The sequence below is a fragment of the Drosophila gunungcola genome, chromosome 3R (assembly GCF_025200985.1).
Source record: "Drosophila gunungcola strain Sukarami chromosome 3R, Dgunungcola_SK_2, whole genome shotgun sequence".
NCBI classification, from domain to species: Eukaryota; Metazoa; Arthropoda; class Insecta; order Diptera; family Drosophilidae; genus Drosophila; species Drosophila gunungcola.
The window spans coordinates 1,718,330-1,741,497 of record NC_069139.1 but is presented as its reverse complement, the minus strand read 5'-3'; the positions used below and the strand labels follow the sequence as shown (position 1 = coordinate 1,741,497).

The 23,168-nt window shown below is 40.0% G+C and overlaps 7 protein-coding genes and 1 long non-coding RNA gene across 9 annotated transcripts; 5 read left to right on the top strand and 3 right to left on the bottom strand.

Annotated features, from left to right (window-relative positions):
* Window positions 1-187: 187 nt before the first annotated feature.
* LOC128266444 (phosphoinositide 3-kinase regulatory subunit 4) lies at window positions 188-7,020 on the bottom strand. Of its 2 annotated transcripts, XM_053002974.1 has the most exons (8): window positions 6,799-7,020; window positions 6,539-6,725; window positions 5,173-6,222; window positions 3,683-4,693; window positions 3,261-3,474; window positions 1,748-2,381; window positions 704-1,318; window positions 188-509 (listed from the first exon to the last, which is right to left on the bottom strand). In XM_053002974.1, the coding sequence occupies exons 1-8, from the start codon at window positions 6,894-6,896 to the stop codon at window positions 278-280; spliced, it is 4,041 nt and encodes a 1,346-aa protein (XP_052858934.1). In that variant the 5' UTR covers window positions 6,897-7,020; the 3' UTR covers window positions 188-277. The 2 variants fall into 2 exon arrangements, with proteins under 2 accessions (XP_052858934.1, XP_052858935.1); XM_053002975.1 differs by lacking the exons at window positions 188-509; window positions 704-1,318; window positions 1,748-2,381 and adding an exon at window positions 3,005-3,133.
* Window positions 7,021-7,968: 948 nt separating this feature from the next.
* Window positions 7,969-8,925, top strand: LOC128266481 (uncharacterized). Its single transcript, XR_008269060.1, has 2 exons — window positions 7,969-8,214; window positions 8,712-8,925. It is a non-coding gene; the product is annotated as an uncharacterized LOC128266481 (long non-coding RNA).
* A 190-nt stretch (window positions 8,926-9,115) lies between these two features.
* LOC128266458 (uncharacterized) lies at window positions 9,116-14,379 on the top strand. Its single transcript, XM_053003000.1, has 5 exons — window positions 9,116-10,158; window positions 10,969-11,117; window positions 12,468-12,747; window positions 13,305-13,652; window positions 14,147-14,379. Exons 1-5 carry the CDS (start codon window positions 9,379-9,381, stop codon window positions 14,225-14,227), a joined length of 1,638 nt encoding a protein of 545 aa, XP_052858960.1. The 5' UTR covers window positions 9,116-9,378; the 3' UTR covers window positions 14,228-14,379.
* Window positions 14,380-14,966: 587 nt separating this feature from the next.
* Window positions 14,967-16,669, top strand: LOC128266473 (luciferin sulfotransferase). The gene is made up of 2 exons (XM_053003020.1): window positions 14,967-15,563; window positions 15,797-16,669. Exons 1-2 carry the CDS (start codon window positions 15,226-15,228, stop codon window positions 16,413-16,415), a joined length of 957 nt encoding a protein of 318 aa, XP_052858980.1. The 5' UTR covers window positions 14,967-15,225; the 3' UTR covers window positions 16,416-16,669.
* A 659-nt stretch (window positions 16,670-17,328) lies between these two features.
* On the top strand, window positions 17,329-18,693 carry LOC128266468 (phenoloxidase-activating factor 2-like). The gene is made up of 2 exons (XM_053003012.1): window positions 17,329-17,348; window positions 17,414-18,693. Exon 2 carries the CDS (start codon window positions 17,420-17,422, stop codon window positions 18,599-18,601), a length of 1,182 nt encoding a protein of 393 aa, XP_052858972.1. The 5' UTR covers window positions 17,329-17,348; window positions 17,414-17,419; the 3' UTR covers window positions 18,602-18,693.
* A 408-nt stretch (window positions 18,694-19,101) lies between these two features.
* LOC128266462 (uncharacterized) lies at window positions 19,102-20,866 on the top strand. The gene is made up of 6 exons (XM_053003006.1): window positions 19,102-19,403; window positions 19,456-19,692; window positions 19,745-19,885; window positions 19,943-20,098; window positions 20,154-20,609; window positions 20,671-20,866. Exons 1-6 carry the CDS (start codon window positions 19,191-19,193, stop codon window positions 20,794-20,796), a joined length of 1,329 nt encoding a protein of 442 aa, XP_052858966.1. The 5' UTR covers window positions 19,102-19,190; the 3' UTR covers window positions 20,797-20,866.
* On the bottom strand, window positions 20,846-21,988 carry LOC128266474 (mitochondrial dicarboxylate carrier). Its single transcript, XM_053003022.1, has 2 exons — window positions 21,552-21,988; window positions 20,846-21,284 (listed from the first exon to the last, which is right to left on the bottom strand). Exons 1-2 carry the CDS (start codon window positions 21,986-21,988, stop codon window positions 20,846-20,848), a joined length of 876 nt encoding a protein of 291 aa, XP_052858982.1.
* Window positions 21,989-21,990: 2 nt separating this feature from the next.
* LOC128266478 (uncharacterized) lies at window positions 21,991-22,856 on the bottom strand. The gene is made up of 2 exons (XM_053003029.1): window positions 22,567-22,856; window positions 21,991-22,509 (listed from the first exon to the last, which is right to left on the bottom strand). The coding sequence occupies exons 1-2, from the start codon at window positions 22,749-22,751 to the stop codon at window positions 22,059-22,061; spliced, it is 636 nt and encodes a 211-aa protein (XP_052858989.1). The 5' UTR covers window positions 22,752-22,856; the 3' UTR covers window positions 21,991-22,058.
* Between the last annotated feature and the right edge of the window lie 312 nt (window positions 22,857-23,168).

The following is a 23,168-nucleotide window of genomic DNA, read 5'->3' as shown; positions in this document are numbered from 1 at the left end:
GAGAATTTCCAACTATCGGAAGTGCTACGAAAATCGTTAAGGTTTTTGAAATCAGTGTTAAAGGTGTCTAAAAGTATGCAGTGAAAAATGCAACGTTGTTATTCGGAGCGAATTCATTGGACTTCTGCTCTCATTAAATGCGATTCTGTTGCAAACTATTTGTTTAAAAACGAAAGAAGGCAACAGATTACAAGCAACTGTTTATTAAATAGTTACACATATTGCAGTTAATTAGGCTAATCACAGTTGAATAATTAAATACTAATAAGCGGGCAGCTCACTTCCACAGCTTGATGACACCGTCGCGCGATGCCGAGGCTATGTAGATCTGGCCCTTGTCCTTGCACATCAGCAGATCCGTGATGGCGTCGTGGTGACTCGCCGTGGGCATATCCGGCCCGGAGCGAGGATTCTCCTCCGTGGAGGAGCGCAGCGGCTGCGAGTCACACGTGCTTGCCATGGAAATTATTTGCTCCTCGACCACCTGGCTGCCATCAATTAGGCGGGCACTAAAAAGGACAGAAGGCATTAATATCTATGCTCCAATCAAACATTACTTAATTATATAAATAAAAGTTGTTTTTTTTTGGAGTATGATTTAAAGTTGAATACTATATATATAGAAACCAATTTTTTTTGTAAATTCGGATCGATAAATAAACTTTAAAATTATGCAAACAAAAAGATCAAAACCGATAAGTACCTGTAGTTGAAGGCCACGTCCGCTAGATTGTCATTGGCAGCGGGCACTTTGAGCGAGGAGTTCTTCGGGTTGCCGATGTCCCAGTACCGGATGCGCTGATCCGAGCTGCCAGTTAGGATGAAGGGCGAGCCGTCGACCACGCCACTGAGGATGCCGCATGTGGTGGCCGGATCGCTGGGACTGGCGCTGGACAAAGCTGCCGCGGGACTGGCCCACAGCACAGTCTGGCGCTGACCCGTCTCGATGTTCCACACGGACACCTCGTTGTTCGACTGCGAGGCGGAGATCAGATACGAGGGCTCCGTGGGATGGCAGGCCACCTTCCTGATCCACGAGTCCGCCGGATGCTTGATTTCCGCGATGGGCAGACGGAAGCGCAGATCCCAGCAAATGTGTTTGCCCCCACTGGTGCCGGTGGCCAACCACGAGCCCGTGGGATCCGCACAGATGGTGGTGATCACCCCGTGCCGGAGTTCGTTCTGCAGTCGCCACGCGCTGTGCTGCATCCGTGTGTCCCAGGCCACAATTCCGCCGTACAGCGTGGCGTACACAATGACACTTTGGGTGGCCTGGTCGTAGGCATGCATGTCCACAACGGGGCCGTCTTTGTGATCACTGCGGTTGAGAGGGGAGAAAATAATTCATAAATTAATAAAATACTTAATCACAAAAAAAAAACCACTAACGTTTTCTAAAAATAAATTAATTAATTTAATTAACTCAATAAATTCTTGTCTGTGCAAATTTTCAGCAACATTATGAAGTTTATAATCTATGCGTTGAATGTCAGAAGTAAGAAAAAACATGGTAAGTCACCATGTTTAGTGAGGATATATTAAAATGTACGAGCCTATTAAGTCTTAGATAGTTAATGAATAATTCCACTAGTTTCAATACTGTGTAAAAGTATGCAACAATACATTTAAATCTACAAGACCGTGGAACTAATAACGAAAAATTACGTTCTAGTTTCTATTGCATTCTTTTAAGCAGCTTCATAAGGAGTTTAAAAAACCTGTTGACACTTCCCATCGATTTACTTACTTCTGATCTAGGGCCTGCTGGAGTGTCATCTTGGCCGAGTTGCGATCGATCCGCATCATCAGCATGCTGCCATCTTTGCCGCCCACCGCCAGCGATTGTCCGCTATCACAGGCGGCCAGGGCGTAAATCGGTGTATTGGCGGAATATACCTGCCTGGATTTATTCACCCCCTGATTGCCGTTCAGTTTGCTGCAGTCCCACAATCGCACAGTGCCGTCTATGCTACCGCTGGCAAAGAGTGATCCGTGGGGACGCAGCGATGCCAGCTTGATCACCGATTCCGAGTGCTCGTGCAGGTGGGCCACCAAGGTTCCATTCATCCGCCAACCAGGTGGATAGGGCGTCACCAGCTTGTCGTAACTGCAGCGCTGCGAGATGGCCAGCACATTGTAGCGCATCTTGATCTTCGCCGTCAGCGATTCGAGATCCTTACGGCACTCGGAGGATCGCTCCAGCCAGCAGTTTCGCTCCGGCATCGTGTATTCCCCCAGAGAAGTGGCGGCACTCACGGTGGCCGTCGGGACGCCAAGGACAACTGCTCCAGAGGCTGGACTGCCGGCCATACCGCCAGCACCCAGAGGCGTAATAGCTGCATCCGAGGCGGGTGACACCAATGCGGGACCCTCGCTGGATCCTGCAAAGAAAATTAGTATTAATTAATAGCTCGAAGGCCATATGTTCAGATGTTAATCAAAATAATACTATCAGTTTATAAACATTCCATTATTATAACTATTTATAGTTCATTCTTCTAAATTTCAACTGTTTGGCATCAAAAAATATTTTGTGAATATTTTGTAATATTTTTGTACACATACTATTCATAATAATAACTAGATTTTCTGAACAGATAATTCGAATCGATTGCGATTTTTGATTGGACAAATATTTTGTTTCATAAAATCATAACTACATAGTTGAAGCGTTAATTAAATTATTAATTTATACAAACATAAGTGTTGGTTTTTGTGTGTGCTATTCTTTATAAAATCAAATGTTGGATATGGTTTCCGATTCATACCATCGACTTTATTGATGATTAATACCTACTATTTTTTAAAACCATATTCAGTCATATAAATACTGATTTTGCATTTAAAACTAAGGAAATAATTTTACCTGTTTAAATATAATTTAAAAGCATAAGCAGTTCATGAAATATACAATTTTATTTCGCACAAGAATTAAAAAAAAATGCAAATGTAAATCAATGAAACAATGTCGTTGATTATGAAACAAAAATAAGCATTGATTTTGGTAATGATAATATGGTTCTTGATATAAAACGATATAACTTTATCAGTTCGTAACCTAACAATTTAAAAGTCTTTCCTGGACTTATTAATCTTCAGCGTGTAAATTCCCACAATCCAGAACTAAAAATATCTGAGAAGTTCATACAAGCAATTACTGAGTTGAGCTTTTTGCTAGTTAATGAAATTGAAGTAGGTAAGACTTTTTTAATACCCAAATAAATGAATATGAAACACAGTATTTGAATAAATAGACTTACGGTTCTCTGCCGGCATTTTGGTGGCCTTGTCCGCCAGCGGATACTCATGGCAAGCGACTTGCTTGCGGCTGACCATGATGCGCCCATTGCCAGAGGCAGTGTCGTCCAGATCCTGTAGAGACTTGTGCTTCATGGCGATCAGGAAAGGGTTCATGGCCAGCAGCTGCATCTCAATGAGGTCCGTCAATCCCTCAGAGCTAAGGCGTCTGAAAAGCTGCAAAAAGCATTTGAATTTGTTTAAAAATATAGAGGTTAAACTTTAAGGGGTTACCCACACTTTATAACATGTTCTTAAAATTTTAAGTCGTTCCGAAAAATGACAAGATATAAGCATTGATTCTTTAAAACGGTATAGGAGTTTTAGTCTAAAAAAAAAGTGCCGAAAATATCCTGCACCTAAAGGTAACCCATTTAGTACTTACATTTCTTAGGGTCTGCCCCATTTCCTCGTACTGCGGCAGAGCTCCATGTCTGGTCTGGCTACGCACCCTCGACCGATCCTCCAGCGCCCTGAGGAAGTGATGAATGTCCTGAAAGCGCAGCACGCTGTCGAAGATCTGCCGCGGCACTGGCGGTTGCACACAGTCCAAAAGGATGTGTGGCTTCTCCACTTGGATGAGTGGTGCCTTGAGAAAAGCGCCAATTGCGGGCATAATCTTGCACTGAACATCGATGGCACTGAGATTGCGGGCAGTGGTGGCGATCATGCCGCAGATTTCGTGACGAACCCACAGATTGGGATGGCACAGATAGCAGGCTGTCTCCTGGACAATTTCCGTCACCGCCGGCTTCTTAATGTGACCCAGTTCGATGAGTATGGTGACCGCACGTATGGCTTTTGCGATGACGAACTCTTCGCGATCCGTGAATCCCTGCTGCAACAGGGGCACCAGAATATCCGACGCCTGCCATCCCACATAGCCGGCCACTCCGGCAATGTTGTCATAGAAAGCTCCCCTCAAGTTCTTGTCCTCATCATTCAGAAAGGTCATTATGTGCGACAGTATCACATCGTTGGCTTTCTCCTTGCCAAAAAAGGCGCACAGGTCGCATATGCCCGACTCCATCAGAGTTTGCTTGACCACCGGCTGCGAATCCGTGAGCAAACTCAGTACCGCCTGTCTGACAATATCATGGAGAGCATTCAACTCCGCTTCGTATCTTGGAGTGGGCATCTCGTTCGGAGCATTTCGCTGCGTTTCCTCCAGAAAGTAGACAGCACTCTTGGCCAGAGCAGCAATATTACGGGCAAACGCCACGCGAACAATCACCGCACTCGACTCGCTTGATAATTCCGTAATAAAAGGCAGGATGTATTCAGGAAATACGTTTGCATCGCTGCGCGGAATGTCCTTAACCATGCCCAAACAGGCTGTTAGTGTTTCGATGGCCTGAACTTGCACCTTGGCTGGCGATTTCTGGGCCAAATGGAGCTGCAAAATAATAATGAAGATTGTAAATACAATTAATGTTAGAAAGTAAAACATTTTAAGGTGATCTAGAATTTTTCAAAAGTGTATTTTTTTTAATTATTTCAAAAATGTTGTAAAGAATTGAAAACATTTATTTTATTTGTGTAAAGTCATTTTTGTGATGATTCCTAAAACATTTTTTTTTAGAAACTTCTTTTTAAAATAATAAAAATGTTTTTTTTTCACAGTTACACAAATTTGAATTTTGAATTTATAAATGTTTTGAATTTATAAATAATTACTGGGACTAAAGCTACACTCATACAGATTAATAATAAAAATTTAAAAAATAATAAAAATGTTTTTTCCCACAATTACAAAATATTTTTGTATATTAACCAAGTTGTAAAATAAACCTCAAAAAATAAACCTTAAAAAACTAAACAAACTTCAAAACTTACATAAATGGGTTCAAAATCCTCAAAAGAGAAAGTACTTACAATGTAGGGCAATATGCGATCTAGGATGGTCTCCGAAGTGGTGTACTTGGACAGCTTTTGCAGAAGTTCCAAGGCTGCAATTTTAGTGTTCGACTGCTTGAGACCTCGAATACAGGATGTGACCACTGTGATGATCAAAATCAGGCCATCGTGTTCCGGCGGCAGTCGAGCACACAGCGTGGGATCTTTCTTCTCCTGTTCCCGCCTATCCTTATCGTCCTCCTCCGGTGAGAAATCCTGTGCCTGTGTCAGAACCTTTATGCAATGTCCAATGTCCTTGTGCAGACACTGTATCTTGTCATCCGGCGACATGATCGGCGTCGAGCTAAACATTTGCAGGTAAGACTGCAGGAAGGAGTAGAAGTACTCGGGAAACAGTTGGCCACGCTCCTGATCCAAGTAATCCTCGGCGCTCTTGCGGTTTATCGCCTGGATGTCGATCATGGAGGCCAGCAGAGTGCGCAGCCTCTCGTTTTCGATGCCAGCCAGATGCTTCTCCACCAGATCGCGTTCACCGCGCCGGTAGGCCAACAGCTGGGAGAGTTCAAAGGGGGCCGTGCCCTCTGTCCAAAGTTCCAGCAAGGCACAGCCCGCCGAAAAGATGTCCATGGCTGGCAGCAAAGTGTTGCCAGCATAGCTGGGCGCCAGGCGAATAATGGAATCCGTGTGAATGACCGACATGTTGCCATTGCCCCCATCATCATCGGAGGCCAGTGTTTTCACAAATCTTTCGGGTGCTATATAGCACGTTCTCCTTCTGCTCGTATCGAAGAAGTATGTATAGTCCGCCGGATTGTCCTCCGGCAAATAAGTGGGCTTAAAGGATGCAAAGTCCGAGAGCAGGATCCAGTTCCACGAGGTGATCAGGATGTTCTCCAACTTAATGTCCCCATGGCAGATCTTCTGCTTGTGGCACTGATTCAGCGCGCACAGTATCTGGAATGTGATCCACTTCTTCTCCAGCACCGTGAGAAAGGGGCGTGTGGACACGCGGTCGTACAGGCTGTGCTTCACATACTCCCGCATTATGTAGGCGGCTTTGTCAATGAGCTGGAAATAGAATAGATGTTAAAAGAATATGTAGACTACGTATACGCAATTTTTAGGTCTTGTTAATCATTTAATCCATAAATTAGCGGCCTTTAAAAGTATTTCAATTTTAATTTCGATGATTTTGATTCTTTAATTCTTTTATTTTGTTTGACCATTTTGTGGAATAACCTAATTACTGATGAGTTATGACTCAAAATAAAAAAGATAAGCTAGATCAATTAATGAACGGGAATAAGTTTTGTGGTAAAATTGTAAATGGACTGTAGTCAATGAATAAAGAGTATGTTAAAAAAAGAGAGTCTAATAAACAAACCTCCACCCTTTGAAAAGGTAAACAATTGACGGCATTTGCCAGGGAAAGTGTCTTCTTGATGCCCTCCAGTCGCTCCTTGTGGTCCTCCAGTGGCAATGTGGGATCATGCTTCACAAACACCTTGACCACTATCTGACCCTCATCCGTTTTGGCCTTGGCCACTTTGAAGAAACGCGTGCTGCCCATGCTGTGTGGAAAATTCATGATTCGTGGGTGTCAACAATTTTCCTCGGAAAATTACTGCTTTTTTTTTCACTCACTTGGAACTAAAGGTGATTTCGGAACCGAACTGGCCGGAAAAATAGTGCTCCACCGCGTAAATCTGCGAAGGGGCAATGCCCACCAGTTGATTGCCCATCCTGTCCAGCAATTGCACTATAAATTGCCCGCAATAATAGTTAAAATATGGAGTTTCTTCAACAATAACAAGAAAACGAAGTGTTTAGTCTTTTTCTGCGCAGCCCAACAGCTGGTGACAGAGTTGCCAGATGGGACAACTATTTTTGCCAATCAATGTTATCGATAGTTACACTGTTAAATATATTTTGTTCGTTATTTTAATTCATTTTGCGTAAAAAGACTGTACTGTTAACGTAAGCCCGAGTTAATAAAAAATGTATTTAAATATATAAGATACACTAAAATGTTTAAAAATAAAAACTTTTAACAGTAATTTAATAATTTATAAATAATAAATATGCCCCATTAATATTTTTATTTGTAGTAAAAAATGTATACTACAAGACATACATATATAAAAATGGAAGTATTAAAAAAAATTAATATAAAAAACTTTAAAAAAAATTTACAAGTTCTGAACGTTGAAAGTAGTTTAAAGTGAATGGAGTATTAATATCATATCTACATAAATAGATTTCCATTTCCATAATTCAACACGAATCTCAACCTGAAATGTGGATTATGCTAATAACTGATTTTTGGGAAAGGTCATCTAGAAGAACGTAAAGAAAGTGTAGAACAAGAAAATGTGCGATATATGTATGTATACATCTTTAGCTCCGCATGACGGACCCATTAAACTGATTTTAAATTTATGTAACGGGCACAGTGCAATCCATTTGTTAAATAAAATCGAAATGGGCCATGACGAGAGTCAAATCGAACCCACAAAAAGACCAGGTGACAAATGTGCCAAGCATTCGATGGGTTTGCTTAAAGAATTGTATAATAATGGACCAAATTTTTAAGGGCAACGGAAGATACCCTTGAGCATAATGGATATTAATAGATTTAAACATAAAATGGCTATAAATTTTAACCAAACTGAAATTGGCTTGTGAATGTGTTCTAAAATACGTCAGGTGTTTGTTTTTCAAAATAGATTTTTTAGGTTTTTGTTTAAATTAAGTTAGTGGGGAACAAAAGTGTGCTTTTAAAAATATTTTTCCCGGTTATCACTAAATCCTATTTAATTTTATTTCATCTTCCCAAAATTTATTCTAACTTTTTCTGTTAACTTGTCCAACACCTTAACATTCATGGCATACCCAATGAAAGAGACCCAAAAGTCTTGTTGATACTCGTATTTACATAAAAAGCCCAAGCAGGCGGCATTAACGAAAACGTTGGCTTCGAATCGGACTTCCAATGTCCACCAACCACCATTCCGAGAAGAGAACTTTCAAAGCGGACGATCGTGTGTAAAAAGAAAGTAGGTGGGTAGGTAGGAAACATAAACAAAGTTCGAGCCAAAGAACAGGGGCACTCAAAAAAAAAAATTAAGACACAATATACTAATTTGCTTAAATGCTTCTTTTTAAATTTAGGAAAAATTATTAAATTTTTGATTCCATTAAAAAATTCTTAATTGCGAAAAACGGGTATTTTCCCTCACCTAGCGTAACAATATTTAAGATTTGCCAAATAACAAATATGGATACTTAATATTTAGCTTACTTCCGTACTTTATCTTAATAAACCTATGATAAATAAATGTAGAACATTAAAAAAAAACAAACGGTAGTGGCAAACTATTTGTATCGAAATAAAATAATATTTTTAATATTTAATATTAAGGCAACAACGGTTGTGCCCATAATGCTTAACTAAATTAAAGCTTTCGATAAACTTATTATATTCATTTATATTATATATTATCATTCTGATCTTTGAACCTTTTTTATCTTTATCTTTATTTTTTGTCTGTGGAAAGCAAAGTGGTTGTGCTCTTTCTCCGACTTCTCTTTTTGTCTCGTTTATTTGTGGAGAAAAGACTTGGAAGGCAGCAAACCTGACGTGTACAAAGCAAAGCGCAGGCGTAAAGAATTCAGCAAGAGAGTCTTCGTACACTGATAAAAAAGATGACTGTTGAATGCGAAATTTTATATTTCCTATAGAAATGAAATACAAAATTATATGTAATAATATATGAAAGGCATATTGAGTTGCATGCCTTAAGATTTTAATATATGGATTAAACCGTTATAGATTAAACTCACAGCAAACAAATTCTCTTTTTTAATACTTTTTTTTTTAAGTGTAGAAACAGGTGAGAGAAATGGAGATCGGGGCTTGGAAGATCGGGAGAGCCATTTGAGCAGGCCCCAAGAATCGTTGGCTTAAGAAGTGTTACAAACTGGCGCAGAGCCGCAGAAGAAAGAAAGTTTTCGGCTGTGCTGGTTGCTCTTCAAACGCTCCGAGATCCGTACTCCTATCTCCGATTTTGGTATAATATCTCCCAGTAGATATATATATATCTTATATACCCAATTCCGTGTGCTCAGTGGAGCGTGTTGCGCGTTTTGTGGCTGCGTCGCTTAATTGGCCCAAAAGTATCTCAAGTGTGTGATTGTGAAAGTTCCTGGACGAAGAAGAACAAAATGTACGTGCGACGTGCTCTGCTCCTGGCCTGCCTGCTATGCCTTCAGCCGCTGAGTCCTTCTCTGGCCAGCGAGGATGAGTCCAATCCGCTGCTGGACATGGCCTCCATGTTCTTCCAGGAGGCATTATCCAACCAGAATGGTGCTGGCAACGGAGGAGGTGGCGGAGGAGGAGGAGCTGGTTTGGCTGGTGTGGCCTCATTAATTGGCACCTTTATGCAAGCCAGTGGCAAATCCGGCGGAGCAGGTGGCGGCGGCGGCGCTGGTGGAGCCATGCAAATCCTCTCCGGATTGGGCAGTCTACTCTCCAAAAGCAATGGGAACCAGGGTGGCGGTGGCTTTGATCCCTCCATCATTGGCAATGTCCTGGAAATGTTCACCCAAGGTGACGATGAGGAGACCACTGCCACTAATCAAAAGCGCAGCAATTCCGAATCTGGCATTGGCTTGGACACCATTCTTCAAGTAGCCTCGGCCTTTATGAACACCCAGGGCAACAACGACAAGAGCACCAATACCCATCATCACCAGAAACGAGCTGCCGGATCCGAGGATCGCGACGAAAACGACAACGGACTGATGAATCTACTCCCATTGGTAATGCAGGCAGTTAGCTCCTTTGCCGGTCCCGAGGGACAGCACACCCAGGAGAAGCACAAGAGCCATGCCTGGGTGCTGCCCCCATTCCTGGAGCACATCCACGTGCTGTGGGACCACTTCTCCAACTCCGAACTGGCCGACGCTCTGTACGAGAAATCCGGAGTCAACAAGATCATGAAGGTGGTTATTTAAATAGGTTTTTGTATGGGTTTCTGGGGACACTTTTAGGTTATATCAAATTATTGATAAATGTAAATTTTCTATAGAAATCTACAGTCAAGAGATCATGAAAGTGGATCTTCAAAAAAGATTTTTATTGTATTTAGGTAACCCCTTGGTTTTAGTTCTTTAATAAGAAGCGGCAGTTTTAAATCGTACAATATGTAATCATGTAATTTAAAAATGACAGCTGTTGTGAGAAGTATATAGAAATACGCATTTAACAAGATCATGAAGATCAATATCACTATGGGACAACTGCTCTTAGTTCTTAAATAAGTTGAGGAAGTTTTGAATATCTATCGTTGCTTGACAAATGGTAGAGTGCTGATGTGGAGGATTCTATATAATGTTAATAAATAACAAAGGTATTTAGAGAACGTATTTGAATCAGTTAGATCATACATATATGAGGTAATATAAAAATATATATATAAGATTAAAGATGGCATACCTTATTTCAAATTAAAATAGAAAAACTTAAAATATATTATTAGAAATAAGTCTAAAAATTAAAAAAACAAATATTTGTATTAGCACAACTATGTAGTTAGATATTTCCTTAAAATGCAACAGAATTGTACTTATTTTATAAATTGAAATAGAAAAACCTTAAAAAATAATACAAGGAAGATAGAATTTATTCTTATTGAGCTTGAAGTTTTAAAACAATTATTTTTTTAGAAACTAAATATCATTACAGTATTATTTCTTATATTTATTTTCTTAATCAATTTGATATACTTATAATTCTATTTATCTCTACTTCAGGGCTTTAAGGGCAATGATGGCAAGCTGGACTACGACAAGCTGTTCGAATCCCTGAACAACCAATCCTTTCGCCGCAGGTGGATCAAGTCGGCCACACTTTATTTGGCCGACTGGGCCAGCTATTTGGCCAATCCCGATGTGTATCTCAGGTGAGTTATTCTACCGGCTTACGTGGCTCTATTTCGATGACCAAAGCGTGTTAATTGTGGATCACGTTCTGCTCTGCAACGGTCCCAATGCAGTTAGCACCTGGTTGCGAATCTTGGACCAAGTCCAAGTCCAAATCCGATTCCTATTCCGACTTTGCCGACTTAAAACAGCTGCTAACCATTTCCCGTTAGCGACAACCCGTTTCCCATCGAGCATGTTCGATGCAGCTACCTTTTGACCCACTTTTTTCGGTGCTGGTGCTTTTAGAACGTGCCTGCTAATCCAGCTGGTCAACAGCCCAAGTTCCAACACTTCCACGATTCAAGACTCAAGTCCAGGCTCTTCTGATACAGTTACAGTTGATATGCAGAAGATACAGAAGTCAACGACATCGGTAAAACAAACAAATAAACAAAGCGGGCCAAAACCGGTTGCCAGTTTTCAGCCAGGGGAAATTGCTTGCGAAGGCTGGGCAGTACACTTGTCCGAGAAATCAAGTGTTTCTTAAGTAAATACAAAGTTTGTATTGCAACCGAAATTTCTCCATGAAAGTTCCTTCAACATTTGCCTTCTTAAATATGACCTTACAAATTTGTTTGTTATTTAACTGAATTCGAATGTATTGAAATAAGAAACAGTTTAAAAATGGAAATAACTTTGTAATAATATAGAAAACCTATTTAACTAATAATAATATATAAAATGACCTTGCCTTCTGAAACAAAGAAAATGTCTTAACAAGAGTAATTTTCGACCTCAAAATGATAAACCAAAAACCATGATGACTTTGACTTACCATATAATTCAAATAATTGTTAAAAACTAGCATGAACAACAAGTTTCTAGTTTTATAAAACATACTCAAAAGTATTTTAATAAGGATACGTTGAATTATATTTTTTCTTAGTGTACTACTATTTTTGCATGACTTTAAAGTGGATCAGGTTGTTATTAACCTCAAATTAATAAGGGCTAGTTTTATCTTATCAAATATATACAGTATATACAGTATATATGGCCTTAGACTAACCAGGTTACTTACATTTTTGTAAGAACTAGGATGAAAAAGTAATAGACATTTTTTCAACTGAGGAATGTTAAAATAAATTTTTGTCAGTGTACCCCTCGGATTCAGAAATTTTTGCATGACTTTAAAGTGGGTCAGGCCTCGGCCACTCAGGCTTCTTGGTCTTCTATTTCTTTTTGCGTTGCCCCATCATTAGACAGCGATTTGAACAACTTCCACTTTCTAGCGACCCTTTCACTCGTCGTCTTTTAAGCTGCTGCGTCATCGAAGAAACTCATCCATTGTCCGCCTTTTTCACTCTTTTTTCCCCCCGAACACACAGGTACTTCCAGACGGCACAGATCATGTTTAACGGCCTGCTGAAGTCTCAAGGTTACCCCAAGCAGACCCACTTTGATCCCTCGCGACCCGGCGAGACCATCTCGAATCTCTTGGACCATGTGGCCAAGCATCATCTGAACGTTAAGATCGATTCCAGGCAGTATGTGAAGCCAGCGGTAGGCTATGCCAAGGAGCTACTCAAACTCGGCCAGGCACGCGGACTACTCCAGTTCAATGCCACCGAGATCAGCGACAAGCTAACGGATACGCTCAACCTGGAGGTAAGCAGATTCTCCGATTCTCAGATTTTCCTATCTGGGAACTGGGTCACTTTGCTGTTTAATTAGAGCTCTTTAACTGCAAATAGGAAATAGCTGCGGCAAAATGATTGGCTCAAATTAAATAACAATTCTTAGATTTATTTGGATATCAGCTTATGAATACTCTAACTACAGCAATTCTACATAATAAAAGCTAAAATAGTTTTTCATTTGTTAAACAATTTTTACAAATAGTTATAATATTTTAAAGTCATATATTCTTTAAATGTAAATGTAAATTTAATAACTCATAATTTATTCATAAAGTAAAAGTATGGTTTTAATTAAAATGACATTTGTGTTTGTAGAGAAGAAAAGTTTGGATTATAGAGTTAAAGATAAGCTCTTAAAACTATGCGTGTTGGTTTTTCCAGTACTAATGATATACCCGCACCTGTACAAAGTCGTACACTTTGATCAAATTAAATTAATTACGTTATTGTTTTCTCTTCTATTTTTGCTCCTCCTCGATCGGCTCCACCAACAATGGACCAAATCCAAATCCAAATGGTAAACAGGTTATTGAACCGGTGCTGAAAGTCCACCGCGCCTACAGATACATCTCGAAGTCGCCGCAATGCGATCGCTACGTGCTCTGCCAGCTGAATGCGGCGGCTCTCGATCAGCAGGAGAAAAAGCAGCAGCATGAGCAATATCAGCAGCACCACCAGCCAAAGAATCAGCACCAGAATCGACAGGCACAGCCACCGACATCGACATCGTCATCTGCGTCCAGTCTAATTGCCGGAGTCAGTCCGAAAATCGTCAAGATCGGCAGCATGGGTGCTGCGATCTTCATTAGCACGGAAACCGGTACGCCGTTCTGGACGCTATTCGGCGTCATCAATGCGCCATACAATTGCGAGGTGAGTTGCAGAAAAAAATTAGAATTGGATTAAAAACAGAAGACAAAAAAACACAACAAAATATTAAGAAATCTCTAGAGATTTTAAATCACTTCTAGAAGTAATTTTTGAAAATCAGAACGACGTTTTTTTTTGGGATTTCAAACTATATTTAAAATCTTAAATATTTTTTACCTAAAAAGGTAAAAATTAAAACGTCGTATCTATTTTGACTTCCAAATACATATTATTATATTTTTAAGCATAACATGCAAGCCCAACGCCCAGAAAATGTTATAAAGCTAGCATTTCTGATTTTTTTGTATATAATTATGATACTCAATGTATCAAAAAATATTATAATCGTAAGCCCAACTTCTTTTGTTTATTATATATAACTATTTTAATATTAAAAAAAAAATTGTATCTAATTTTATTATGTATTATTTCTTTCTCTGTACTCTTTTTGTCGCCGCTTTCTAACCGCTATTTCCGCGAATGCACGCCAACATCAGGCCAAATACCCAGTCGACTGCAATGGTTTCCACGAGGGCGAGGCCAAGGTGACCACAGAATATATCCACAACGAGTTGTAGTGCTCCATTTCAGGTGCAGAGAAAGATCTATGTGAAGATCTGGAGGAATAGATGGAGACGAAGGCTCATTAAGACGATTTAGCTGTAATTGAGATAAAGATTTCGTGTGTATATAGTATTACGGATTGAAATACATTTAAATTTAAACAAAACTATTTACTGATTACATTTAATCAATGTGTTTGGGGTTGTCTTAATCCATTGCTAATAGACAGACTAACGAAATAAGTTTGTAGTTGGCCCGATTTCATTAAATTAGTTGGTGCGGTTATGGCTCAAATCGATTGAGATTTTTATTAAATAGTTCGTTTCACATTTTTCCATAGAAAATACACTTAAGAAAAAAAATCATCGCAAAAAATTTGTATTGATAATAACAATGTAACAGCCATTCATTATTCATGAGTTTCATAAAAACGATAGATCATTGTCTAAATCTTTCTAATGATAGTTGTTATGTACAACATAACTTGATTTCTTTGAAGTCAACGAACCGCAAGAGAAAAGCTTTCCAACTACAGTCGAACTTTCCTAAATGGGATAGTTTGTTACTTGATTTTAACAAAGTAGAGATCTATACTTACTACACTGATAGCAAAAAAGGGAATAGTAAAAATAAATACATGACTACTAAATTCAAATTGTAATATTTGAAATTGATATTAAATATTTAATTGTAAAATTGTGAAAATATAAAATATTTGTATTTACTACAATACTTTTTCCTACTAATTTATGCTTTCCTTGAATAAATTTAGTGCTTTTGGTTCAGTATTTCAAACTGCAGAGGGTTAGTTATTGGAGCTTGACTTTAGTCTGCAGGTCTAAAGCTTTTCTTAGGCAAACCAGTTCGTGTGTGTGTGTGTTTGTGAAAACTGGCCAGGGGCATTTTCACCATTTTCCTTTCAGTGGCTCGTTTGAACTTGCACTTGCCACTTGGCTTGATTTCATCATTGCGCTTCAGATTTTTGGGCATTTCGGTCGAGATTCGTATTGCCATGATGCAGCTGAGCTATCGTGAACTCGAGGCGGACATCGTTCGTCGCACAAATGCCGTCTTTCCGGCTCAAAATTGCTTTGTGGAGGTGCTTCCCGATCGGTTGATCATTCCCAGGAAGTATGTGGAGCTGGGAGATTCCATCCGATCGCTACCCGTTTTCCAGGACGATGTGTGGATGGTCTCCTATCCACGCACTGGATCCACTTGGGCCCAGGAGATGGTCTGGCTGCTGGGTCACCAGTTGGATTACGTAGCTGCAGAGCAGGACTTGCGATTGCGATCACCACTTATTGAACTATCCGCCTTGTTTAGTACCGATCACCACGAGGCGGTGGCGTGAGTATTAGATCATATTTCACAAAAATCCGGTCTTTATTTTATTTGTCATGTCAGCTTTGCCATAAAATGATACAGATTATTTTCAAACAATAATAATATAATAATATGTATGTGCATACCTTATAGAAAGCCTCTCTCTCAATCTCACATTGAAGTACCCTTGAAAAGAGTATAACAAGCATATTTGAAAAGCTTGTCTCTCTGATTGAACTTTCTCCTTGTTTTGACAGCGAAAAGTTTGGAAATACCGTGGATTTGGTTCGCAATCTGCCACGCCCCCGCTTCGCCCGCTCCCACTTGTCCTGGCCACTTTTACCTGAGCAATTTGAGACGGTAAAGCCGAGGATAGTCTACACTGCGCGAAATCCCAAGGATCTTTGTGTGTCCTACTATCACTACTGTAAGCTGCTCCACGGAATCAATGGGGAGTTCGAACAGTTTGTGGATCTCTTTCTGGAGGGCCATACTCCGATGGGATCGTATTGGAAGCACGTTTTACCCTTTTGGAAACGCAGTCTGGACGAGAATGTGCTGTTCATCAAGTACGAGGACATGATCAAGGATCTGCCGAGTGTGGTTCGTCGCTGTGCCCAATTCCTGGGCGTTCAGAGTCTCGTGGCTCCGATGGCCAGTCTCCAGAACCTCTGCGAACATCTCGCCTTTGACAAAATGCGGAAAAATAAGGCCGTGAATCTAGAGAAAGTGCTACCGGAGTCATCTTCCAAGTTCATACGCAATGGCAAAATCGGAGACTGGCGTAATCACATGGGAAATGAGATGTCCGAACGATTTGATGAGTGGAGTGAGCAGAATATTCGTGGTGCTGGCCTCAAATTTGATTACGAGTGAATTTAATGAAACCTATTATTATATCCCAGTGTTTCTAACATATTATTTCAAAAAGTACCGTAACAAGGTATTTTATGTTTAGTTTTATGCAAAAAAATAAAATAATTAAAAATAAAGCAAATTACTATTTGCTTGATTTAATAAATATACATATATCGGTGAGACAATCATTGGGGATGTGGCTTGATGATGCTCCAAATCAAAAACGAACCTTAACTCACATGACTTTAGTTAAGATAACGTCGAAAATTAACATTCTTATCAATATGGTTTGTTTTTTTTGTTCTTTCAAATTTCCTTAAATTCCCAGATGAGTAATCCAAATCGAAATCAGAAAGTCATTTATTGCTGCTACCAAGAATCCCAGTTCTTATCAAGTTCTTAAGAGCAATGTCTATGCATAAGTATGTTATGTTCATCTTATAAGCTTTTAGTCTTCCCCAAGCTAAGCTTGTGTTAATAACAACTGCTCCATAATTCTTTAAAAATTTAATATATTTTTATTTTGCAAGAAACAAAATATTCCAACTGTATTTTCATTAAAGTGCTGAATTAAAGCAGGTAATAGTTGTACAAATAAAAGTTTCTTAAATAGCCAAAACTGTGAGAAAAAAGTTTTGTTTTTGATATAAAGTTTTAAAACTTCATATTTCAATTATTTCTAATTCACTGTTTTTAACGATTAAAAACTATTATTTAATTAAAAAAAAACAGCTTTAAGAGTGATAAGGCTATATATTTCAATGTCATCATTTTGAAGATAACAGAACAACATTAAGCAATGGTGAATTGGAAAACCCTTATATTATCAATAATTTTTGTTTTGCGATCTTCGTTTTAAAATAGAATTTTCAGTTGTATGTATATCTGTACGTGTATAGAGCAAAGTAATTACAGCTCTTTCTTTTCTATAACATTCGAATTCCAATTTCGGTAGGAGGAACACCTGATCATATAAATACCTATTATTTAAAGAAAGTTTCTGTTTTATTTTATAGGTTGCAATGACAATGAAAGCCCATACAAGTTTATTGCTTTTATTATGTGCTATTACAACATTACGAGCGCAAGTACCTACCACAAGATCGATGAGACCTTGGCAAGATTTTGCTGTTACACCCATTCCCAGAGCAGTCGAACCCTCAGAACCACAGAGTAACCCCAAAATCGGACCAACTTGCGAATGCACTCCTTATCACCAATGTGACCCGTCACCGGATGGACTAACCCAAGACTATACGTTTGACAAGTTCGGGCTACAAGTGATTCGCCATGAATCGAAACCCCACTGTACTGTAACTGTAGGTGTTTTAGCACTATGTTGTCCTCTTAATAGAGTGCGTAGGGAAACTATTAATCCAAAGCCCAAGGGAAACCGAGGCTGTGGTATTCGCAACGTGGGTGGATTAGATATTGACCTTCAAGGAGCTACAGATTATGAATCTGATATGGCCGAATTTCCTTGGACCGTGGCCATTATGCAGTCTGGAAACTATTCATTCACAGGATCACTGATACATCCCCAAGTGGTTTTGACTGCCGCCCATCGAGTTCGAATGTGGGAAACCTATACGGTTCGTGCTGGAGAATGGGACTTCAAGACAGAGAGTGAGAGGCTCCCATATCAAGAGAAAAATGTCCTGAGAATTATTAAGCATCCTAGATATAATAACAAAAATCTAGCGAATGATGTGGCACTTGTAATTCTTGAGGAACCATTCAAATTGGATGATCATATCAATGTGATATGTTTACCAAAGCAGGAACTTGTTCCTCCCCCATTCACCACTTGCATTGCCAATGGCTGGGGCAAAGATGCCTTTGGAGATTCGGGAAAATATATGGCCATCATGAAACGAGTGCCCCTGAACATTGTGGAATCAAACTATTGTCAGAACAGGCTCAGAAAAACCAGACTTGGACCCAGCTTTAACTTGGACAATTCGTTCATTTGCGCCGGGGGACAGCATGATGTGGATACTTGCCAGGGAGATGGTGGAGCTCCACTGGCCTGTCCCCTTGGAGAACCCGCTGAAAATCGATTCCAACTGAGTGGCTTGGTGTCCTGGGGAATTGGCTGTAATGATGAATTGCCAGCAGCTTATGCGAACGTTGCCCTGGCACGAGATTGGATCGATGAGCAAATGTTGATCAATGGCTTCGACTCCTCTTCCTACAGCGCTTGATTGGACTTTGGTGTATTGCATCAGCAGAAAAATGTATACAAAAAAAAATACATAAAACCTAAAACAAATGAATCTACCTCACTTTTCATATATTTTATAAATATAAAATATGCTTTTTTAGTAATACAAAAAGGTTGTCATAATGTAATGTCATAAGGCACACACAGCAGGAAAAACAACTTTTTGAAGAACGTGTATTGGGTTTTATTTATATTGCTCATACCTACTGTTGCCTTCGATTTAAACATTTATTTTAACCGACACATCTCATGATTTTCCGCTGCATGACAATTTGTTAAAAAGGAGATATGGTAGCTTTAAAATATAGTTAAGACTGGCATATTCAAACAAATCATAATTTTTTGGTTTTAAAATCACGGGTTTTTAAATTTTGGTAACAGTCTTGTAAGTAAAATGTTATTTTTACAAAATTATGTTAAATCGTTAAGTGCTAACAGAGTTATCGAAACTTGTCGGTGAAGAACATCGATATTACCGATGTTTTTAAAACATCGATATCTTTCCACCTCTACCCGGCTTTATTTTGTTTTGTTATTACAAAGTTTTTAAAAATTTAATTGATTTAACAATGACTTGTGACACTACCGAGGCCCTTGTGGCGCACATGTGTGAGCTCGTGCAGTTCTATATGCTGCCGGAGCTGAAGGAGGATCTGGACAACATTCAATTGGAGGCATCGCAATTCGAGAGCTATCATTCACTTCTAAAACAGGATTTGCCCAAATTGTACGACTTGGTGCAGGAGTTCCTGCAGAAAACCGGTGATTCAGGACACGAAGAGGTGGGCATTAACTAACTCGTACTTTCAAAATTACAGTTTGTTTCAATTATAGTTGAGGGTAAAGCTGCTCCTGCTGATTTGCGAACTAACAGCAGCTCCCACAGTTTACCAACTCAAGGATGATTCTGGTAACCTTCTAAAAAACGCCAATGAGTTGGCCAAGAAGCTATCCTCCAACTGGTGGGAGTCCACAGACGCACAAATTCTAAAATACTACGAGCAAAAGCTACACAGAGATTGCTGGAAGAAACAACTAGGAGCAGTTCATGCTTTTGCCAATTATTTGGAGGTAATATATGCATTCCAATGATTTTTCTTCATTCACAAGTCTTTAACCACAGCTTCGATACTCGGCAAAGTTCAGAATGCCCACCAGGATGCTAGCCTTTGCCTTATCCGTGGGTCTTAATGTCCGGGAATGCTATGATCCTGCTTACAAACAACTGGGCGTCAAGATCTTCTCAGTGATGTTGAAATTTAGCGTAGGTTTTTCGATTTTTTAACCCAAAGAAAGTTGATTAGAACAGTTTCTCCTTTAGGAATGCAAAGATATTCAAGAGCTAAATGTGCACAGCGTGATCTATGATCATGCCCTCAAAGATGCCTACAACATGGAGTCCATTGAAGCTATAGACTCCGTTTGGAACTGCATGTACTTATGCCTGGATCACTTTGTAGATTTAGATGCTTTTACGGTGGGTGTGCCTTGACTTCTATATAACAAGACTTTTATTTTAACTTACCCCTTAGTGGAACCAATGCGACGACATGCTGGACCGGCTCATTCAAAATGTCACCATGGCTTCTAGCCCGAAAATCTCCATCTGCCTGCTGCAGTTTATTACACGACTGGGCTGCTATTTCACCATCAATCGCAGTGATGTGGAAGCTGCTCTGGCCACAGATCTTAAACAGCCAGATAAGTTGGCTGCATGCCGGGAAGAGTGCCTTGCACTAAACGCCAGCACCAGCTATCGATGGGCCAAGGCCATCCTTCAAATGCTGGTCCTGGAGTCGGACAAGCTGCTCCAAGGCGTCGAAGTCTGTAGCGAGCTTCTGGAGCAGATGCTGAGATGCTATCTGGTGTGCATCCTGCCCATTCCTCTGCAGGCCTTGCACTTGCACCTACCCGAGTTCTACTCAAAGTTTGTGGCTGTGCTTCTGGAGTGTCTTGTCGCCCATAAACGGGCGCCTTCAGTCCTTAACGTATGGTCTATCTTTGTTTATGATCAGTTCATTTATGCTTATGTATTTATTTTCCCCTTAGCTCGTTTTGCGCTTCACGGAAATCTTCAGCTTTCAACTGGAAAACTGCTCAACCCAAAAGATGCCAGCAGATTTAGAAGAATTCACCAAGGCTCTGACAATTATACATCGCAAGGTTGTTGAATAAATGGGGAGAATTTATATCAACTAATACACTGTTTACTGTATTTGCCAGTTTATATTATGTACCGATCAACTAATACACTGTACACAATAGTTGCCAATATGGTGTGTGGTGCAAGGGCCATAAGAGCCGGCTTCCAACCAAAGAAAAAACCTCTGTAACCGTGTTTATGTATTATTTTCCGGCACACGTCTCTGTAGGACATATGGCTGTAGGAGGACTCGTTCAATATTACGGTGGCCAATCCATCCACAGGCGTCATAATAAGTGTGATAATGCTTCCCGTCAGCGCCATGGTAATCAGATCGCTAAGCCAGGGTGCGTCTAGTCCGTGGAACCAAGAAATCAGGGTACGGACTTGATTGCTCACGGGAGTATACAGCACTGCCACTGATGTGCTCGAAAAACAGTTCACCTGCCATCCATTGAACAAATAAAAAAATCCGCCCTTTCTGTACATGCACTTGAGACCGCTCAGGAAGTTCCGGTAACTAAAAAAGTAAGGAATCACTTTTATTTGTTAAAAAATTATACTGTGGGACTTTTATTTATAAAAATCAAATTAAAGCAAATTTTGATGCAAAACCTTGCCTATAATGAAATTGCATTATGAAACATAAAAATTTTTGGAAGTTGTAAGTGTACAAATTCAAATAGACCGAGTTCGAGTAACACATTTGAACGGTATTATTCGAAAGCATAACCGGAACATGCCATGATTATATTATTGTTAAGGGCAAAAATGTCGCATTCCTTACTTGCGCCTTTGGAACGATCCACGCGTAAGATCCGCCTGCCGAATGACCGCCAACTTGGCAAAGGGCGTGGCCAGAAGGCCGCCCCAAAACCCTGTGACACTCAGGACACTGGCAGTGTTGTACGGCTTAAGCATCATCACATACTTGTTATCTTGCAGATTGTAGAACAGTAAGTAGGAGGACATCGTGTGGACAGTGCAACGCATGCCGGAGGCCACAATGCCATAATAAAAGCCGGGAAGCCCATGCCTGGCCATCAGCCGGATCATATGGATTACGGTTAGCCGACTATGATGGATCACATTGGCCTGGATATTCACCCGAATCAGCTCCATGGGATGCGACAGCACTTGGGCCGTCATCTTGATCAGAAAGCCCACGTACACGGGCATCTGTACAAATTGCTCCATCGAACTCCCTGCATCGCTATTGTTCATACTTTGCTAGCTATACAAATTTATATATTTTTTAAAATCAATTTGAACTTTTTTAGGTTAAAAACTAAGGCTACTCGCACTCGTCTCTCAGCTTAACGATCTCCAGCTGGGTCTTTTTCGCCTCCAACATGGTCATGGTGCGTTTCAGTTCGGCAATTTCGTTCATTTTGGTAAAGTACTCGGATTTGGCCTCCAGATACTCCGTTTCAGCCTTGATGAGATCCTTTTGCAATCGATTGGCATCGGATGGCGGCGGGGCCACCAGTTGATCCAGGTCGGTTAGGTAGCTCACCAAGGTGGACTCCGGATTGCGTCCACTGCTCTCATCGTCTTCCAGTAGTTTATCTAATAGATTGCTTGTGGAGAACTCAATATTGGAGGTAGTTACTGCTGTTGTTTCCGAGGCCGCAGTGCTGGGTTCCGGCTCCGTGGATGGCGTGGATTCCGCCGGAGCACCCCCCTCTTCCGTCTTCGTGCCCAGCTCCTCGGTGAGATCCTCACGGAACTTTGTACAGGATTTCCTACAAATAAATCACTTTTCTTTACAGACTGTACTTCGGAAAAGAGCGGGAACCAACCTATGAATGATCAATCTGTCTATACTGGTATTTGATTGACACTTTCGGCAATGGATGCACAATGCCCTGTACTTCTTGGCCTCCCCATCCTTGCCCTCTTTAAAAGCCGGCAGGAACCCTAGCTTTTTCCATGTAGCATCCTTCGAAACGCCGCCAACTCGCTTGCCTTTTTTTACCACCGACATTTCTTTTACATTCGCCTTGTGTTTAATTACGTGAAAGTGTTGGCTGCTGTAAAATCAAGCAACATATCGATAGGCAAGGCTCTGTTGTTATCGATGGTCGCTATTATTTGAATAGTTATTACTTGATAACTATATGTCCTTTAAAGTGAGTAAATGTAGGAGTTTAGCGAATAAATATTTTGGTGTAGATTGGAATATAAATACCAATTAAAGTAACAATAATTTTCCTTAACAAAAATGCACATTCTAAGGGGATTACTTTGGCTCTTTAAATAAATTAAAAATAATTACTGAATTAATAATAAAGTCAATAAAAAAACATTATATTTATATTTTAGATACACATTTCAAAAGGTGTTTTTAAAAAATTACTACAAAAATTCAGGGTTTTAAGGGATTGTTTTATGATAATTTTGT

Excerpts from the sequence above, each read along its gene's own strand:
- LOC128266444 (XM_053002974.1), bottom strand. The coding sequence starts at position 6,896 with ATGGGCAATCAACTGGTGGGCATTGCCCCTTCGCAGATTTACGCGGTG. Across the intron at positions 6,726-6,798 it reads GAAATCACCTTTAGTTCCAA|CATGGGCAGCACGCGTTTCT; the intron begins GTGAGTGAAAAA and ends TTTTCCACACAG. Across the intron at positions 6,223-6,538 it reads TACCTTTTCAAAGGGTGGAG|CTCATTGACAAAGCCGCCTA; the intron begins GTTTGTTTATTA and ends TTCTATTTCCAG.
- LOC128266458 (XM_053003000.1), top strand. The coding sequence starts at position 9,379 with ATGTACGTGCGACGTGCTCTGCTCCTGGCCTGCCTGCTATGCCTTCAG. Across the intron at positions 10,159-10,968 it reads GAGTCAACAAGATCATGAAG|GGCTTTAAGGGCAATGATGG; the intron begins GTGGTTATTTAA and ends TCTCTACTTCAG. Across the intron at positions 13,653-14,146 it reads ATGCGCCATACAATTGCGAG|GCCAAATACCCAGTCGACTG; the intron begins GTGAGTTGCAGA and ends CGCCAACATCAG.
- LOC128266473 (XM_053003020.1), top strand. The coding sequence starts at position 15,226 with ATGATGCAGCTGAGCTATCGTGAACTCGAGGCGGACATCGTTCGTCGC. Across the intron at positions 15,564-15,796 it reads GATCACCACGAGGCGGTGGC|CGAAAAGTTTGGAAATACCG; the intron begins GTGAGTATTAGA and ends TTGTTTTGACAG.
- LOC128266468 (XM_053003012.1), top strand. The coding sequence starts at position 17,420 with ATGACAATGAAAGCCCATACAAGTTTATTGCTTTTATTATGTGCTATT.
- LOC128266462 (XM_053003006.1), top strand. The coding sequence starts at position 19,191 with ATGACTTGTGACACTACCGAGGCCCTTGTGGCGCACATGTGTGAGCTC. Across the intron at positions 19,404-19,455 it reads GTGATTCAGGACACGAAGAG|TTGAGGGTAAAGCTGCTCCT; the intron begins GTGGGCATTAAC and ends TTTCAATTATAG. Across the intron at positions 20,099-20,153 it reads TAGATTTAGATGCTTTTACG|TGGAACCAATGCGACGACAT; the intron begins GTGGGTGTGCCT and ends CTTACCCCTTAG.
- LOC128266474 (XM_053003022.1), bottom strand. The coding sequence starts at position 21,988 with ATGAACAATAGCGATGCAGGGAGTTCGATGGAGCAATTTGTACAGATG. Across the intron at positions 21,285-21,551 it reads GGATCGTTCCAAAGGCGCAA|TTACCGGAACTTCCTGAGCG; the intron begins GTAAGGAATGCG and ends TTACTTTTTTAG.
- LOC128266478 (XM_053003029.1), bottom strand. The coding sequence starts at position 22,751 with ATGTCGGTGGTAAAAAAAGGCAAGCGAGTTGGCGGCGTTTCGAAGGAT. Across the intron at positions 22,510-22,566 it reads GACAGATTGATCATTCATAG|GAAATCCTGTACAAAGTTCC; the intron begins GTTGGTTCCCGC and ends ATTTATTTGTAG.